We start from the raw sequence: 20,389 nt of genomic DNA, 5'->3' as shown, positions 1-20,389 counted from the left end.
GCTCCTGGCTGGGGCAGAAGCATACAGGGAAATAAGTTCCTAATCAGATTTAGATAGAGAGGGGAGGGAAGGAGTCTCTTCACTCAGCCCAAGGTAGATACCTATTTTATGGGCCAAACAGAAGGGCATTAAAAGATGGGATGCCCAGTGCAGGACCGAGTGCAAGCAGCACCCCTGATAGGCAACTTGAAATCAATGACAGAGGGCACCAGTAGGGTCCAGTGGCACTTCTGGGAACAAAAACCTAGATGCTCTAAAGCACATTCACCCAAACACCATGGCGTTTGTCAGTGAGGAGAGCATCAATGGGAAGAAGGTACCTACCCTGTGAAATACTGATGCAACCGACTATGGTTGCGAGAAAGTATCTCAAACCGGAGGATATTCTCCAATGGCACTTCTCGGACAGAATGAGCCCTTGCAATTGAAGATATGTACATAATCAGTCACATCCAAGACAAGATTGTCACACTTTCAATGAAAGAAACAAAACAATCAGTGATTCCAGTTTATTACAAAAACAAATTAATAAAAACAAATAAAATACAAAATTAAGTGCAATGTGTGTCACACAAATGTGAAAGAAAATGCCCGGTATCCGAAATTTGTGAAGACGTCGATTTTCGAGCTTGTCCCAGCAGCCGTCAATACCTGTCAAAAAAGAAGAAAAAAATGTTGACCTAGATTGCAACCTCCCAAATTGGACACCAAAAGGTGATGCTAATCACAAGATAGGTTATTATAGGAGAGAAGGCAGCTCTTGTGGCATGCCTGATGTGTCATCCACAACTGCACAAAGTAGCAATTCAGCGTTCAAATCCACCTAAGCATAGCATAGTGGAGAGTACAGAAACATAATGTGAAACATCAACAGGTGCTTTAAAAAAAAGCATCCACTAATAACAAAAGGAGCACTGATCTACTATTGGAAAAGTTAGTTTATCTTTTTCAAACATTTTGCAGCACGTCTTGCTGAATATAACTCCCAATTTCAGGTGGAGGGTCAATAAGAAACTCGCTACTTACCTGTAACAATAGTTTTGCAGCGCAGAACTCTTCTACATTCACGTGGATTGCATTATGCCACCATCTAGTGGAAGGGTCACACTATTCCCCTATATAGAGTTTGGTAAAGGAAGTCCTGACTTAGTATGAGTTTTTAAGCAACAACTTTTAGACAACACATACACTGCCTGTTGCGAGGCATATTGTGGCTTTCGAAGTACTTAGAGGGGCTTGGAGTCCATCCATTGCTTACCATTGTTTTGCTTTCATTGATACTCATTTGCTTGCTTCTTATTTGTATCCCAGGTTGTCAATTTCGAGTTTTTCTCTTCCACGGAGTACTGCCTCTTTACAATCTTTTTGATTGGTTGGCATCGTTGCTTCTACTGCGTGTTTTTCAAGCACTATTTTTTGCGTGCAGCACATCATCAGTGTGTGCTTTTGAGCCATTTCCCTAGTGGCGTAGCAAGGTGGCACACATTTTGGGTTTTGGGGGCAGAAGCTTTCATCCGTACCTGCTGCCGTCGTGGGAATCTCCAGCATCCCCCACGCTCTTACCTGAAGTTGACACAGGAATCACCAGCACCCCCCCCCCCCTCCGCTCTTACATGCTGAGCAGCAAACGCAGGTATGCCACAGGCACGCGGGCTAGCTATGCCACTGCATCTCCCTCAAGTAACTCTCTCTCCCTGCACTCCATGTTACTCTCTATGGCCCAAATGATTCTCCAAACCTTCCTCCTTCCTCTGCTCACCTGTGTACTTCTGCCCATTGAACAACCTCCATGTTGCTCTTATGTCCCATTGTGTCCCTCCCGTTGCTTTTATGTCCCATCCTGAGTTGCTTCGCTGTTCTCCCACCCTCCTCCAGGTTGATCCCGCTCCTCCCATCAACTGAAAAAAATACTTGACCATATTTTCTTTTCTTTTTTGTTACCAATCCAAATTGGACTGTCAACTAAAAAGAAAAAAGTGCCTGGACCATTTTGTAGGTGCACATATGCGTGGTGCATGTGCCTACAAAATGAATTGTGCGGCCATGTTAAAGGGTTTTACTTGTCTTTTTTTTAAAAACTTTAGCCACACTAAACAGCACCGCAGATTCTGTGCAGCATGGCTAAAAGCCATTGGCAAAGTCAAAATGGCACAAAGGAGAGACCAATTGGCCTTGCCAATGTTGTTTTGTTTTGGGAGGCAACGATCACAAGCGGGTCAGTGACACTGACAATGTCAGAGTGGATTCCCTCAATTTCCAGATTTTTTTGTTGTTTTTGCTATATTAAATACTGGACCTCTTCGCCTCTCTGCTCACTTCACCAGTGAGGTGGGGGAGAATGTGAATTGACAAGAGTTCTATGCTACATAACTATTGGTGCAGGTAAATAACAAGTTCCCTATGCAATGTTTAACTTATCTACATTCACAGTGGTTTTTACCCCTCTTACGGAGGTGTGCGCGAAGGGTTGGTAGGACTAAAAATATGTTTCAAAACGGACTGTACCACATGCACTTCCTTCCTTGCCTGATTGACACAATGACACAATAACGTTTCCTAAAGGTGTGTGTGGATGACTATGTTGCTGCTGCAGAAATATCTTTTAGTGGAGATATTTGCCACATATGCTAGTTTGGCACCTTTCTGATCAAATGTGAACTTGGGTTAAGTCATGGATACTCACAAACATTTTCCCAGGGGGCCCTTAAGGATGTGGCGAGACAGAGGGCAGCACTAAAGTGCACCCCTAGATGCGAAGCATTAACAATTTTTGCTACAAGTGTGCTGATTTCTAATTTGGGAAGGTTTCAGACTTTAAAAAAAAGGCAGCTGAACAGAATAGGGAGGTCGGAGGGCAGTGAGGAAACTGGTTAGATAAAGTATTCACCAGAAACAGTTACCAAAGGTAAGTAACTTGTTCTAACCACAGTCTCCTCACTTTAGATGTATACCAAAGCAGTACTTTCCAAGGTGAAGGATCTGTGGAGTGGGGCCAGACCAAATGTCCTGCAGGACTTCCATGTGCCAAAGCAGTAGCAGTATATTTAGCCCTGGTGAAGAAGGCTCTCAAACCTACTAATGGCTGCTTCATGGCTGGTGTGCAGCAGATATTAATGCAGAGGAATATCCACCTTGAAAGGGTATTCTTCTGCTCAGCATTCCATTTTTCCACCAGAGAGAACGCTACAAAAAGCTGACCGTCCTCACTCTCTTGTCATTGGTATGATTAATACAAAAGCTTAAAGCCACTTTTGGGGTCCTACTGATGAAGACTCTCCACCCTATTTTGAGGGGTGAAGAATGCGGGCATGGTGATGGATTGAATTAGTGGTAGTATATTTCTACACCTCTCCTTATATTGTTTACTTTGCACAGAGGAATCATTGGTCCCGATAAATATGTGTACACCAGTGTTCAGGGTTTTTGTAGGTAGAAGCCTGTTGGCCACTGTTTATTGGTTGAATCATACCCCCGCTTTTTTAACCACCTACTGGGAACAGAAATAAATTAGCACAAGTCCACCAATAGGTAGTTTTAACAGTCCTCTACCTCTGCTGTCATTTTATTTAGATAGAATGCCCATACCTATCACCAAGTAGGACCTACACCTCAAGAGCTCCCCATGGATGAGGGTTGTCGTGCACATCCCTCAATATCATGAGTTGAGGAGAGGTCCTATGATGAAGCATGCCACTTCAGGGTGGGTGAGGAATTTAATCTTTAGGTAAATGGGATTGACTGCAGACACAATTATAGTCCCCATTTTTAACAAGCATTTACAATGCAATGGTTTCACCTTTGGAAAGGTTAGAGCTATTGGCATTGTAAATGACAAACTTGTGTTGGTTTTTAAAACAGATAAATAAATGGCATTGTCATTTACATTGCCATTATCTTAATCTCTCGCAAATGTGAGACCTATTGTACCCTATGGACGAGCTCAGCAGACAGCAATCACTACCACACACACACACCCAGAGCCACCCACACACACACACACACAGAGCCACACACACACACCCAGAGCCACACACACCCAGAGCCACACACACACACACAGAGCCACCCACACACACAGAGCCACACACACACCCAGAGCCACACACACACACACCCAGAGCCACACACACACACACACCCAGAGCCACACACACACACACACCCAGAGCCACACACACACACACACCCAGAGCCCCACTCGCACCCACCCAGAGCCCCACTCGCACCCACCCAGAGCCCCACTCGCACCCACCCAGAGCCCCACTCGCACCCACCCAGAGCCCCACTCGCACCCACCCAGAGCCCCACTCGCACCCACCCAGAGCCCCACTCGCACCCACCCAGAGCCCCACTCGCACCCACCCAGAGCCCCACTCGCACCCACCCAGAGCCCCACTCGCACCCACCCAGAGCCCCACTCGCACCCACCCAGAGCCCCACTCGCACCCACCCAGAGCCCCACTCGCACCCACCCAGAGCCCCACTCGCACCCACCCAGAGCCCCACTCGCACCCACCCAGAGCCCCACTCGCACCCACCCAGAGCCCCACTCGCACCCACCCAGAGCCCCACTCACACCCACCCAGAGCCCCACTCACACCCACCCAGAGCCCCACTCACACCCACCCAGAGCCCCACACACACCCACCCAGAGCCACACACACCCACTTTGCTCTTCTGAAATGTTGGCATGTACGATAGTGAGCTGTGTGTGGTGAGCTCTGTGTGATGAGCTGTGTCTTGTGATCCATCAGTGTGTTGTGAGCTGTGTGGGGTGAGCTGTATGTGGTGTGTGGGGATCAGTGTCTGTCCCCCGCGCTGCGCTGGCTTTGCCCCCCGGTTGAATCCTGCGCTGTGCACATGCTCAGTGCCGTCTGCCGCTGCCCCTCGGAGGCTCTTTCATTGTCTCGCATCTCTCCATACATACATCTTAAAAGTACACAATCCGTTGCCACGTTTCACGTCTCTACCAGGACAGGTCCCACCAACAGGGTCTATACCCCAAAAGCTTTACTGTCATCTTTCTGATATCGACAAAATGGGTGCCAAACAGAAGGTGGGTGGCATTAATCTATGTAAGCATTTGGAGACAAGTCAGCCTGCACTATGAGTCATTGTACGCTCGTAGCTAGCTGCATGCTTACCACCAACACCCAGCACTGCCAGTGCCCTCCCGTGGCTTTGATTATAGCAGAGGGCACACAGTTCTAAAGACTCCGGTTTCACCAGCGGGCCGGCGAATGTCTGTAAAGCACCCCCGGACCACACAAACATGTGCAGACGCACACGACGTACCTGCAGCAAGGTGATGCGGAATACACAGCAGCCTGTCCTGCGTTGCGGCCCAGGAGCAAGCCATGGGCTGAGCCATGCTGAGGGCAGTCCGCCGGGTGACTGGCGGGAGGGGGTCGCCTTAGAAGCCACGAGCACCGGCACTTTAACAAGTGGAGAGTGAAAGCAATGCAGCAGGCCACCCCATCCACCTGAGTGCTGGGGCACCACTGGAAGCTGGGCTGAGTCGGGGCGAGGCTGCACAAGACGGCAGCCGAGCTGCGCCAGCCTGCAACAATGAGGCGTGGGCATGAAGGGTTGCGATGAGAGCGAGGAAGGAGGGAGAGAGAAGGCGCGACAGGCACTCCAGAGCGAGTGTGGAAGGCAGACCTGAGAGAGGGACAGGCAGCGGAGCAGCGTGTGCGCCAACAGGCAGGGTGACCGGGGCAATGCTTCTGTGTGGCACTCAAAAGAGATCAATTTGAAGTAAGTTCCATAACAAAGACTACTACTTTATTGATAAACATTACACCGTTTTTACTCCATTTCTGATTTATGGTACCATTGCTTCTTTGTTTTTGTGAGGCAGGAACCCAAAATCGCATGCTCCATCTCTAGACAAATTGTTCCTCTTAATGTCACATTGCAATCTCCCCTCTCAGAAATAAAAAGGCTATGGTTTTCTTGGTATGAGTCTCGTTATTATGGTCTTCAGCTCTCGGACACCAAAACAACAAGCATTAAGCACGGGCACACGGACAGCGGGAGGGGGGGGCGGGAACAGGCAAACGGACAGCGGGAGGGGGGCGGGTTAACGGCACACGGACAGCGGGAGGGGGGCGGGAACGGGCAAACGGACAGCAGGAGGGGGGGCGGGAACAGGCACAAGAAGGCTCGAAAAATAAAACAGCACTCACCTGGACATCTTCCGGCGGCAAATGATCAAAACATGGCGTCCAAAAAAAAAAAAAAATAACATCCGCCCACCGCCGCATGACGTGGGCAAAAGCCTAAAATTCTCGGGAATGCCCACGAATCTGCTCCGGCATTGACGGATAGATCTCTGTTCCAATGGCTAGCCTCCATTTATGGAGCTAGCCAATGGAACAGAGGGGCGGGACAACACACACATACTGTACGCATAAGATTTCGCCTGCGCCACAAAGCTGCGCGGTGTGCAGCTTTCGACAGGGGAAACCTAATGAGCAGGAGAACCCTGCCTGCTACCGTCCAATATCTCTGTTGGACTCCTTAATGAAGGTAGCGGGCAGGATTTTTTAAGATCGATTACAGGCATGGACTGAGGAAAAAGGTATTTTAAGCAACGTCCAGTATGGTTTTAGAGCCGGCTTAGTAACTAACTAGCAGATTTAAACCATAGTATATCAATTGGTAAATATACGCAGGCTAAAACAGGGAAATTCTATTTGCCATTCGTTGACCCCACAGCTGCCTTTGATTGTGTAATTCACAATAAGCAGTGGGGTGTTCTTAACCAATTAAAAGTTGACCCTGTTTTAATTCAGTTTGTAAGGCAGCTATATTCTGGTGCCACTGCAAAAGTCCGTTATGGAATTAAGGGAGAGTGTACCGTACCATTTAAAGTGGAAAGGGGCGTAAGGCAAGGTTGCGTCTTGGCACCACTCCTGTTCTCACTATATACCAACGCTTTGGAACGGGAGTTGGTGTCATACGCTAGGGACCCACCATCTGTAAATACCTGCCTGATAGCCTCTCTCCGCTATTCCGATGATGTGTTACTTATGGCAGATACCCACATCGGATTACAGAGGGCTCTCTCCTTTTAGACTAGTTTTATGGACCGGCTTGGGTTAAAATTGAATGCAAAGAAAAGCTTTGTATGTCATGTGGGAGAGGGAAAAACAAGATTAGAAGTTACTACGCAGGGGAGTAGGGTGGAAACTTTTAACTCTTTTTGTTATCTGGGTGTCCTTTTTAACCGAACCGGCCCTAACAAACTTTACAAAAAGATTGGGGCAGCCAGAAATTCTATTAAAAATGTATCAAGCTAAATGTGTGAGCATTGCAGGTATTTGGGGTTTTCAAGAATGTACATCAACTCAATGTATTGAAAATACCTTCTTAAGGTTTATTTTAGCTGTCCCAGTTAGTGCCCCACTTTTTAATTATCACAGCGAACTAGGAATTCCATATATTTCTTGTTTAATCAAGGTTTAACCTGTGTTGCTCTGGCACAGAATTTGGACTTCAGCTAGTACTGGCCTAATAGGGAAATAATAATGGATGCAATGAGATTAGATAATGCCTGCAAAATCTTATGGCTTAAATATGTAAAAAATGTTATGCAGGACATCGGACACCCAGAGTTTTTTAATTTTATTAACCGGAAGGATTTAAAAAAAAGTTTGTATGACCCATCTGGAAGAAAATAGGTTAACTCTTGAGATGAATAACCCTATGGTGGTTAAGCATCAAATAATCACTATAACACACGACATCCAACCATATTTGTTATGTATCTCGGGTGGATACGATAGATACCTACTAACAAGATTTAGATTTGGGACTTTCCATCACTTGACCAGACATCCAGTTATTAACAATTGGTCAAGGGAACTTTGCCGATGCCCCTGTGACAATATCTCATTACAAACCACAATACATGTAATTTTATTTTGTAAATTTTATAGCAACGAAAGGCGAAAATGGTTAAAACCCCTATTAAAACAGTGAGGATGGAGGCAATGTCGCCCTGCCTTCATGCACTTACAGATGTTGTGAAATTGCTACTGTATTGGCGGTATGATGGGTTTTCTAAAGAGTGTGTTGAGGGCTAGGAAATGCCTAAGTAACTAAATTGCAAGATATGAAATACGTTGGAAGCAATTAGTGTGAGATGGGACATTTTAGAAATCATTGATTGTTTACATGTATTCTATGAATTATTAGGAATTTATATTCATGATATGAGCTTTGATGATTTTTTTTTTTTTTTTTAAACCTTTATTGCAAGAAAAGCATTACAATTACAGACCTACAACCACTGAGGCCGGCCAGTAGCAATTAGTACCAAGATCATGTGTACACAGCTCATCAGCCGACAACCCTTAGGCCCGGCAGCGATATCTTAGGACAGCATAGAAGACCAGTGGTGATAGGAGGATAAACAAAAGGTTTCACATTTTGTATTTTATAAACACACACTCAAACAAAAAATCGAGGCAATAGACTATAAAGTTTAGTGGCTGTCTCAAACGATAGGGGGAGCGACACATTAAAGGAAGGCAATGTAGTGACAAATGAGGGATCTCGGGGAAGGGAGGGGGCCGAGAGAGGGCAAGCAATCACACATATTAAGAAGTAAATGGCATGGAATGCATGGTCACGGGGCCAGAGGAACGTCAGAGACCTCTACTAAAGGGGGGGGGGGTGCAAATCTCTCCACGATACGAGTTCCATTGGCCCCATATCCTCCCCCACTTCTCGGGTCTACCACGGGCAACATACACAGTTTTTTCTCTGAACATGCTCCAATCCAGGTTTTCTTCCCATGTTGAGACTAAAGGTGCCCTTGGAGACCCCCACAATTGGGCTATATCCCTTTTCGCTACCATGTTGGTGAGGGTGGCCCATTGAGTCTGAGCAATACTGTAGTCATTCGGCTCCCAGATATTTAACAGACAGCGTCTGGCCTCCGGCAATAGTGCAACACCCGTCACCTCTTCCATAATAGCATGCACTAGATTCCAAAACCGCGCAACATCCGGACATTCCCATATAATATGAAGAAAAGTAACAAGCATACCGCAGCCGCGCCTACACAACCCATCCACCGAATAACCTATACACATCAGGCGTGGACCTGTGACATAGACACGGTGCAAAATCTTCAGTTGCACCAGCCGGAGACGCGCCGGAATCGCGACCTCCTTGGGGGAAGATATCGCGGCCTGCCAGTCTTCATCGTCCAAATCCAGTCCATCGCTGGTCCAAGCGTCACAAAGCTGTAACAGGAGATCCGAGCGGTCGTTGATAAGTTTTTTGTAAATGAGAGAAATAGTGCTATCGGGGACATATCCGTCAAGCACTCTGTCTTCCAGAGGAGAGGACTCTGGAATAGTGGTTCCGGCTGGGAAGACCGACTCAAGCGCGTGGCGGATCTGGATATAGCGGAAGTGCTCCCTATCACTCAATGTATATTCCCGTTTGAGTTTGTCGAAAGTCTTGATTCTGTTCTTGAACCAAAGATCTCCGACCTTACTAATGCCAATGAGGTCCCAATTGTCAAATCCCTTCGTAGTCCAAAGGCTGCCCAGTCTCTCCGCCGCGTACAAGGGGGTGGCTCTAGTTAGCTTGTCCGACCAGCCCATGGCCGCGGTCGCACTACCCCACACCCGCACCGCTACCCCAGTGGGGCCAGTCAGATTTTTCCTAGCCGCCTTAGAATAAAGCACCCTATTATAGTCCATTGCGAATGCGGGATTCGGAACAGGACCGTACATTGCATGGTTAATAGCACTCAATTGGGATGCCCAATAATATCTTTTGATATCGGGCAACGCTATGCCGCCATCGTACCAGGGCAGAGTCAATTTCGCAAGTGCAATGCGGGGTCGCCAGCCCCACACAAGCTTCCTCTGAAGGCCCTGTATTTTGCGAAAATAGCTGGCTGGTACTAAGTCAAGCGTGTTTTGGATGGCGTATAGGAATCAGGGAAGAGACATCCTCTTGAAGAGGGCCGCTCTCCCCACTGGGGACAGCGGCAGATTACACCACGCTGCGACATCTGAACTAAGCCGTACAAGCGGAGGAAGCAAATTTCGCTCATATCGTGCTGCGGGGTCCAATGATATAAAGATCCCCAAATACTTAAAGCCAACGTGTGAAATCTGAATCGGTCAGACACGGGGCGAAGGGGGCAATTCTCCAGTAAGAGAGTACTTGGCCCAATTAATAACCAATCTAGAATTTCTCCCGAAGGAACTCAGGACGTCAAACAGGACTCCCAATGATTTACGAGGGGAAGCGAGATACAACAATATATCGTCTGCGTACAACGATATGCGATCCTCGAAATCGGGGGACCGCCTAATGCCCTTAAGCGATGGTTCCCACCGAAGCAACGCGGCAAGGGGCTCAAGGGCAAGCGCAAAGAGCAGCGGTGACAGAGGACAGCCCTGCCGTGTGCCTCTTCCGAGGACAAAGGGTTCCGAGGCCCTACCGTTAACAACCACCTGGGCTAGCGGTTGCTCATACAAGAGTCTAACCCACCCGATGAAATTGGGGCCAAAACTGAATTTTGCAAGGGCCGCCCACAAATACGGCCATTCCACCATATCAAAGGCCATCGAGGCATCTAAAGAAACCAAGATGGCCGGCTCACTAAGGGACCCCGCCCTTGCAAGTACTCCATGAAGGCGGCGAAGGTTAAGCGCGGTATTTCGATGGGGAATAAACCCGGACTGATCCGGGTGTACCAAATCGCTAACCACCGTTATCAGCCGATTTGCCAACAGCTTTGCAAGGATCTTTGGTTCTACGTTCAAAAGCGAAATCGGCCGATATGACGAACACTGATCACGGGGCTTCCCATCTTTATGGATGACTACAATGGACGCCAGTCTCTGGTCCCGGGGAAGGGATCCGAGATCTCGCGATGCCGAAAACATTTGGCGAAGATACAGCGCCACTTTGTCGGGGCATAGCTTGTACAGCTCAATCGGAATACCATTCGGGCCAGAGGCCTTCCCCGAGCGAAGGGAGCGGATAGCGAGCGCTATTTCATCGGTGGAAAAATCCGCCTCCATAAGCTCTTTGTCAGAGTCCGACAGGCTAGTTGATGAATTTTTATATGTAAAATAGGATGAGATGTTTTTTTATATACCTGCTTTTATGATTTTAAAGTTTAAAATCGAAAAAAACTCGTTTTGATTTGATTTGATTTCACTACAGACACATGTTTCTGCTGCCCCGTTGCCTTCTCCCCCTTTTGGGAGATCCTGAACATGAACAACTTTTGCGTCTATCTGTGGTGATGGGTTGCCCAAAGTGGAAAAATGTCACAACTTTATGCAAGAAGGAAGCCGGATTCCACAGAACCAGTTAGTTAAAAAAAAAAGTGGTATAGGGCGGTTGCGCTGACAGTGCCTCAAACTCCCTCACAAGAGCTGAAGTAATCTCAAGGAGTAAGACAGTCTTTTAAGTCAGGAGCTGCAGCAATCAACTATGCATAAGCTCAGAGTGTACACATGAGAAGCATCAATACCAAATAAATGTCCCAATGTGACATCACATACGTTTTGGGAAGGAACACATGTCAAACCATTAATACATTTCATCACAACAGATGATTTAAACAGTGGTGGTTAGTCCACAAACGTAGAAAGGCCGAAAGGGCTGACAAATATGATCTAATAGTGTCCACTACAGATAGGCTTGTAGAAGGGAGCCTGGAAGCGAACATGACATCCGCCACTTTGGAGGTAAATAAAAAACAGTCAACTGCTGCTGCTTTATCTCCATGCACGGAGGCAATGATGGCGAAGTTTTGGGGGGAGGGCCCTGCCCTGCTGCTGTGATCTTAAAAAATCCTCTCAAAGTGTTAGCCTGAACAGAAGGCAGATGCTAATGGCCAGAAGTTCCGGATACCACATTATGCTGGCCCAATCTGGAGCCACTAGGGTAGGATGACTTGGGCCTGGTCATTCTATATCTTTTTCAGAACTAGAAAAAGGAGGACGAGAGGTGGAAAAAGGGTACAGAAGTCCCATGTTCCATTCCAGCCAGAATGCATCTCCTTAGGAGTGTTTTTGGGAGAACTCAGATGCAGCAAAATGTTTGACACTGCGGGTCAGTGACAGTGGCCAAAGGATATAGGTAGTGTTTTCCCCACTGCTGAAAGATACCCTGTGCCATCTTAAAATGTAGACACCATTCATGATCTGCCAGACACCACCTGTTTACCTTATCCAACCTGGCATTCAGGGATCCCATCAGATGGTTTATTATCCGGAAAATCTCCTGATGATCCAACCACCTCTAGAAGCACAGAGCCTAATGGCACATGACACAGGAATCCATTCTGCCCCGCTTGTTGCAATACTCCATGGCAGTGATGTTATCTGCAAGAACCTGAATCAGCCTCCCACTGACTGACCGCAGGAAGGCCTTCTGAGCTAGATGAATGGCCCATAGCTCCAACAGATCGATATAGAACTGGGCTTCCATTGGACACCCAATTTCTCTGTTTTCCACCTCCCCAACTGAGTAGTAATGTGACCGTCCCCACTATCACAAACAGGTTGGGAAGGGAGATGGAATTGCTGCTGGACCAATTGTATGTGGGCACCAATCACTGCAGATCATGAACTGTCTTCTTTGCAATCTGGATGGCATCCAATAGATTGCTGCGATGCTGGGCCCACTGGTACTTCAGATTCTATTGTAGAGTCAGCATGTGCCAGTTGGAGTAATGGACATGGAGGATGCCGGAGGGTAAGAGGCCAAGAAGACTCAGCTGCTTTCACAGAGATCTGGGACCGGGGCTGACACATCGGATTCATAGTCTGAATGCCCTGGACTCATAACAATGGGGGGAAGGCTTTGAACTGCATGATATCACCAATAGTTGAAATAAATTGAAGCCACTGCGAAGGAGTGACATGCAACTTCAGTGAATTCCAATGATATAATAAGGTTCAGCGTCGTCTGGAGGTCGTCAACTGCTTGGCAGGGGTCAAGATGCCCAGGGAATATGCCGTGTCTCTACTATCTTTAAAGCACGCCAAGGCAGAACTTGCTTTCTCACCAAAAAGGTGTAAGTCATCAAAGGGCATATCCATGAGAGAGGGTTGTTTATTGCCAGTTAATTCTATGAAATGCATGCACACATATCGGAGGGGTTCAACCATGGTGCCAACTCACCTTCCCAGGTAATCAGAAATATCTAGGCCAACACAAATCACATATTTGGCTGCCTCATGGATGTAATAAATAGAGCCAAAGAGGCTCTTAGATCTGCTGTGAACACTGGCAGGATTTTGCTGGCCATGTCACAGAGGGCATGGTTTTAACAACCTAATGAAAAAACAACACGGACCAATGCCAGGCTGGCTGAAAGGAACATTTGTTTTCCAAATGACTCAATCCACTTACACTCCCTATCCGGAGGAGTCATGGGGAATTAATTTGGGTTCACCTTGCAGGTTAAAGCCTAAACTACCAGGAACTCTGGAGTATTGTGTATTATAGGAAAATCAGGATCACAAGGAGCCGGTTTGTGATACCTGGCCAGTTGTCTAGTCATTGGTGGTTAGGAACAAGACTTTGGACAAGTGCCCATCAAGGTATTGGTGAGGGCCTTGTTAAATGGGAGCAGAGGATCAGATGTAGCTGCCCCATGTTGCAACATTTCTATAAGAACCTTCATTTTCTTCTTGACTGAAGGCTGCTGCAAGCCTTCACTCTAAATGAAGCGCACTCACTGGTTGGTGGTCCAAACGGAAAGTCAAACATTGTTTCAGGGGAGGAATCAAGTCTTCTGGCCTCTTGTAAGTCCATGGCAAAGTTTTCATCGGTATAGTGAGTGGGGAAAAAACATTCCCTTCCCCACCATCATTTATTTATTTTATTTATTTATTTATTCAAAGTTTTATGTAGCGCGAACAAGATCTTTGCAGATATCAGAGCGCTTTACAGAAACAAGGGGTAGGGGCAACAAGAGGGTGATTAAACAAACTATTGGGTACAGTATAGTAGTCGGCAGTAAGTGAGTAGCAGAATAGGATAGCAATCATGTAAAAATATAATACCAATAAACAATCAGGTAACCAATAATACAAAAACGGTGCAAAGTCTTTGATCCAACAACAATAGAGTTCAGGTGAACTTGGCCATAAGGATGGCTTTTACCTCTTTCTTAAAAAATGCAGTGGAGGAGATAAGCCTGGTTTCAGGAGGGAGTCCATTTCAGATCCTGGGTGCCATTCCTGAGAAGGAGCGTTTGTATGTTTTTTCCTTCTGGAATCTTCGAGGTTTCAGGAGGAGATTTTTTGAACTTCTATTGGATCTCGAGCATCCTGATATAGTCAGCTTTTGAGTGAGGTAGTTGGGTGACTTGTGGTGTACGGCCGAGGGTGTCATACAGGCAATTTTCAGCTGTATTCTGGCTTCAAAAGGCAGCCAGTTCAGGGATTTTAAGTCAGGGGATATATGGGAATGTTTTCTTGAACCAGTGATGAGTCTCGCGGCAGCGTTCAAGGAGGCTCTTAGGGGTGCAGTTGTTGATAGGGGGAGTCCGCTGAGAGCCACAATTCCGTAGTCTATGCGAGGGATGAATAGGGCTTGTACAGCAGTTTGGAAGTCCTTAGCTGGGAAGAAGGGTTTAAGTTTCCTCAAAGTGTTGATTTGGAAATTAGCTCCTTTAGTTGCTTTGCTAATGTGCTGCTGCATGTTGAGGTTGGCGTCAAGTGTGATGCCTAAGGATTTCGCGGATTCCACAATGGTGGGTTTGACATTGAGCGCAGTTAGGTGATTGAGCCAGATTTGGGTGATGCCGATTTTCGCAGGAGGTGAGATCAGAAGGAACTCAGTTTTCAGAGCATTTAGTTTGAGGTGATTATCGGCCAACCATGATTGGGTGTTTCCGAGTGTGGAGTTCAGAAGTTTGATGTCTTCCGGGGATTGTAGCTTGAGGTAAAGTTGAGTGTCATCGGCGTACATATGGATGTGTACATTAGATGCTTGAAGCAAGGTGGTGAGTGGTTCCATGACGAGGTTGAACAATGTGGGGGATAGGGAAGATCCTTGTGGGACGCCTAAAGTTACAGGCACAGATGAGGACAGCACGTTGTTGATCTTGAACTTCTGAGACCGGTTATGTAGGAAGGAAGTCAACCATTTGAGAACAGTCCCGGATAAACCCATTCTGGTATTTAACAGCTCCAGTAGGTTCTCATGTTTGACAGTATCAAATGCTGAGGAGAGATCAAGAAGGATGAGGAGGCAGGAATCATTGCGATCAAGGATTTGGAGGGCGTCATCAATTATGTGCGTCATAGCCGATTCCGTGCTGTGTTTTGCTCGGAAGCCTGATTGATGAGGGTTGAGGAGGTCAAACTGATCAATGTGTTTTGTCAGTTGGAGTTGTACGCATTTTTCCAGCAGTTTGGCCAAGGTGGGGATATTGGTGATAGGGCGGTAATTGTTAAGGTCAGACGGGTCAGCTGTAGGTTTCTTGAGTATAGGCGTGACTTGCCCCACCTTGAGGGAGTCTGGGATGAGTCCTTGTTGAAGGGAGCTGTTAATGATTTTAGTCCAGAGTGGGAGGAGCAGGGGGTGAAGTCTTTTACAGCATTAGCAGGTAGGGGGTCTGTGAGGTGAATGGAGGGCTTCAAGGTGCCGAGCAGTTTTTGAATTGTTTCCTCAGAGTAGGTGTCGAAGGACGTCCATGATGCGTTGTTTTTAGGTTGAGTGGTAGTCATGCTGATGGGGCAGGAGTATCGGCTTACATCATTGAGGAGATCACTTCTTATGTTGTCGGTCTTTAGCTTAAAGAAAGCAGAAAAGTCTTCACAGTGTGAAATATCGCTTGTTGTGCTGTTTGATTGTAAGGGTTGCATCTTGGTTTGAGTTTTGACTAGTTCGAACAGTTTTCTTAGTCGGTTTTTTGCTTGGTCCAGCTGGAGGCTAAAGAAGTCAGATTTCGAGCGCTTGATTTTCCTAAAGTAGGCATTTCTCTTGTTCTTAAGCGTTTTAAGGTGCAGTGCTGAGGGGTCAGATCTCCAGATGCCCTCTGACATTCGCATAGCACACCTGTCTTCATTGAGTCTACCATCATACCAAGGGTTCGAGTTCTTGGTGGAGACTCTCTTCAGTTGCAGGGGGTCGGCTTTGTTGATTATTGAGGTCATAGAATCGAGGTAGAGGTCGGTCAGTGATTGAACATCAGAGGCGCCCGAAGGGGGAAGGAGGAGACTGCAGGTGTGGGAAGGCAAGGAGTTAGGGTCAAGATTCTTCATGTCCCTTTTCCAGATCTTGGATTTGGTGGGTTGAGCCGGGTGAAGTTTAACTTTTTCGTTGATGAAGAAAGTGATAATGTGGTGGTCTGACCAGTCACAGGGTTGGATCGCCCCCAGTTGGGTAGAGTCCTCTTTGGCGATGATAAGGTCGAGGATCGAGCCTTTGTCGTGTGTCGGGCTGTTGCAGATTTGGGTGAGGTCAAGTGCATTAAGGAAAGTTTTGAGACTATTCACCACTGCGTATTTCTGATCGTTCCAGTGGAGATTGAAGTCACCCAGGTAGATTTGAGTGATCTGCCGACCGGCTTTGGATGAGATCGTGTCCATGAGTTGTTGGGTGAAGGTGAGGTTGTCCCTGGGCGGGTGGTAGAGGACATGTAAAGAGCATACAGGTTTGCCCTCGCTGGAGATATCGAGGCAGAAGAGTTCACAGGAAGTGAGGGAGGGGGAGGTGTCTTTAGTAACAGCGAGGTTGCTCCTAAAAATGCATGCGATTCCTCCGCCCGTCTTGCCGGTCCCGTCGAGTCTAATGATGTGGTAGTTGGGGGGGGACTAGTATGTCCATTATAGGTGTAGAAGTTTCAGTTAGCCTCGTTTCAGTCAGAATGGCTAGGTCAAGATCCATTGTTATGATGAGATCCGCGATGTCAGAGGAGTGTCTCGGGCCGATTTGAGTCTGGGGGTGAGAAGGGTGGTCGAGTGTTCTAGAGAGAGGGGGACTTTTCTGAGATTATTGGGGACGGAAGTTCTGTTGCTTAGAGTGGGGGGCCTAAGGGGATTTGTGAGAATTGTGGGTATGGGGAGGTGTGTGGTGGTTGTGTGTTTTAAGGGACCTGGGCCATATGAGCGAAGGAGGGTGTATAAGTTGTGGTCCGAAAGGGTGTTGAGGGCGCGGCGGAGGCGGTAGGCGTGATTGTGAGCGGGGATAGAGGGCCAACGCGGGGAGTATTGAGTGAGAGGGTCTGTGGGGAGGGTGGGGGACTTGTTGGGTGAGGAAGTGGTGGTGGGTAGGGGGTGTCTGGGGTGTGTGAAAAGAAGTTCTTTGATGGTGTGGAGATCTTCTTTGACTTGTAGGAGGGTGGATATAATCATGTCCAGAGTTGGATTGGGGATGGTGTTGTGGATGAGAGCCGTGGGCGAGTGGTTGAGTAGGGAACTGGAAAGGGAACTGGGGAGGGGGGGGGATATGCTAGCGTTAGTGCAGGGCTATGGTGTTGTGGATGAGAGCCGTGGGCGAGTGGTTGAGTAGGGAACTGGAAAGGGAACTGGGGAGGGGGGGGATATGCTAGCGTTAGTGCAGGGCTCTGCGGTAATAGTAAGTGGGGTGACATTCGATGGGTGAGAGAATTTGTGGGTGAAATGTGTGGATGAAGTAGGGGGGAGGTTGGAGGCATAGGTGAGGACGCTGGTGGGAGGCGGCGCAGGTGAGTTGAGGGATGAGTGTAGGCTGGAGACGGTGGGGGTGCAAGGAAGGTAGTGGGGGCTGAGAATTGGGGGGAGAGAGGAGGAGGGGTTAAGGTAAGGGAGGTGGTGTGTTCTGTGAGTCTAGTTGGGAGAGTGGGGTAGTGGGGAGTGAGAGTGGGGGGGGGGATAGGGTGGGAGATGGACCTGCCGCGGGCGGGGGAGATAAGTTCAGGGCGGTGGTGGGTTCTGCGAGACTCGTAGGAGGTGTGAGGTGGGGGTAGGGAGGGTGGGGGTATGGAGGATGTATGAGGGGGAGTGATCTTCGCCAGTGAATGAGGGGTGTGGAGAGGTTACATCGGGTGGGTGACTGACTACAGCGCTGGGGGGAGGGGAGAGGTGTGCGTCGTTCAGCTGTTGTGATAGGTTAGGCATGTTAGATTGACGATTGGAAGTGGAGGGTGTTGTGTAGTCTGAGGTGTTAGGAATGGAGGTCCGCCGGTTGGAGATGTGTTCTATGAAGGTGGGGAACAGGTTGTCGAGTAGGTCAAGGTTCCTATCTGTGGATTGGAATAGGATGGTCCCGTTGTTGTAGATGGTGATGGTGGCTCTGCCTGGGAGAACTTGGGATGGTGTGATAGAGAGCGTTAGACCATGAGCGGATTTTCTGGTGGTGGAGATAGTGAGAACGGAGAGGAACGCTTTCCTCCACTGTGCTCTACGTAGAGTGTAGAGGATATCGGTGCTCGTGGCTCCATTGATCAGTGAAAAGTAGGTGTCCACAAATGGGGTTTCAGGGTGGCCTTCAGGAAGTTGCGTTTGAAGCGTTTAGGGTCTACCTTGTTTAAGCATTGGTTCAGTCAGGCTTTATAATGGCCAGTTGAGCTTTTGTAATCTCGAAGCGCGACAGTCGAAATCTGAGTGAAGTCAGTTCAGTGTCAGACAGCAGAACCAGCACCATATCCTTCTCCAGCACTGGTGGCGTTGGCACCAGGGTCTACAACGAAGGGTCCGGCACAGGTCTTGGAGTGGGAGTTAATGTCTGATCTGGAGTCTGTATGGTGTTCAAAGCGGGTCCCAAGGGATCAGATAGAAGTGCGCCAAAAGAACAAGTTACTTACCTTCGGTAACGCTTTTTCTGGTAGATACAATATCTACCTGTGGATTCCTCACCTTGTGAATATCCCCTTGCGTCAGCAACATTCGGAAATTCTTTTTGTAGCTTTGCGCCGACGTGGGTCCGGACGTCACAGAGGCACAGCACCGCTCGCGACTCCGCTGACGTCACCGACGCCTACAACAGGCCCACGCCGGCGTGATGACATCAGTTCCGCCCTTTTTTCCGTGCCTTCGAGGCACACGGACGGACCGATGACAGTAGACATATACACAGTATACGCAGTATAGAAATCAAGGTAACACACACAGTGTAAAGCAAATGCAATAAAACATTTGAAATAAACAACTCCTTGACAATAAAATAATACATTAAAGAAACTCTGGCATAGAAGAGTGGACAACGGGGAGGCTGGTGGGTCAGTGAGGAATCCACAGGCAGATATTGTATCTACCAGAAAAAGCGTTACCGAAGGTAAGTAACTTGTTCTTCTGATCGATACATCTGCCGTGTGGATTCCTCACCTTGTGAATAGAGTCCCACAGCAGTCCCCACTCCCGGAGGAGGGTGTCCACTCTTCTAGACCAAGAAATCCTGAAGGACAGAGCGCGCAAAATGACCGTCCCTCCTCACTTCGGAATCCAAGCAGTAATGCTTCGCGAAAGTGTGGAGGGAAGACCAAGTTGCCGCTCTACAAATATCCTCTACAGGCACACCTCTAGCCAATGCAGAGGTCGAAGACTTAGCTCTAGTAGAATGAGCCCTTATACCCTCTGGTGGTTCCTTACCGGCCAAAGAGTAGCAGATCTTAATGCAGAGGACGATCCATCTCGACAAAGTCCTCTTATGGACCGCTCTTCCTTTCTTGCAGCCAGCAAAGCCAATAAAGAGCTGGTCATCCAAGCAACAGTCTTTAGTCCTGTCCAAGTAAAAAGACACCGCCCTCTTGGGGTCAAGACAGTGTAATCTCTCCTCCTCCTTGGAAGGGTGTGGGGGAGGATAAAAAGTAGGAAGGGTAATGGATTGACGAAGGTGGAAAGGAGTCACCACCTTTGGCAGAAAAGCAGCCCTGGTCCTAAGAACCATTCGATCAGCATGAATGGACAGGAATGGGGCTTGGAACTAAGAGCTTGAAGCTCACTTACCCTCCTTGCCGAGGTTATTGCAACGAGGAAAACTGTTTTGAAAGTCAGGAGCCTCATAGGACATTTGTGAAGAGGCTCAAAAGGAGCACCCATTAAAAATGTCAAAACTAGATTCAAATCCCACTGAGGCACAATAAAAGGGATAGGAGGGAACTTATTAGTGAGGCCCTTCAAAAACCTTAAAACTATAGGAGATTTAAACAGAGAAGGCTGGTCAGGCAAACAGATAAACGCCGACAGCGCTGACAGATAACCCTTCACCGTGGCAACAGCAAGCCCCTGCTGTGCCAGAGAAAGGACAAACTGGAGAACATCAGATAAATGGGCCCTCAAAGGGTCTATGGACTTCTCCCTGCACCAAACAACAAACTTAGACCACCTATAAGAATAGATGGACTTAGTGGAGTCACGCCTGGCTGACAAAATGACATCCACCACATCATGAGGGAGAGAAA

General features: G+C 47.8%; 1 protein-coding gene across 1 annotated transcript in view; it reads right to left on the bottom strand.

The window, feature by feature from the left end:
* Window positions 1–494: 494 nt before the first annotated feature.
* Window positions 495–20,389, bottom strand: part of THOC6 (THO complex subunit 6) — a 152,364-nt gene continuing 132,469 nt past the window's right edge. Inside the window, exon 13 of the mRNA XM_086931721.1 lies at window positions 495–651. Within this exon, the coding sequence (XP_086787847.1) occupies window positions 568–651 (84 nt within the window). The 3' untranslated portion in view covers window positions 495–567. The remainder of the gene's footprint in view (window positions 652–20,389) is intronic.

Source organism: Lissotriton vulgaris, chromosome 7, assembly GCF_964263255.1.
Source record: "Lissotriton vulgaris chromosome 7, aLisVul1.2, whole genome shotgun sequence".
NCBI lineage: Eukaryota > Metazoa > Chordata > Amphibia > Caudata > Salamandridae > Lissotriton > Lissotriton vulgaris.
Note: the sequence above shows the minus strand (reverse complement) of the source record. Positions and strands in the feature narration are given on the sequence as shown.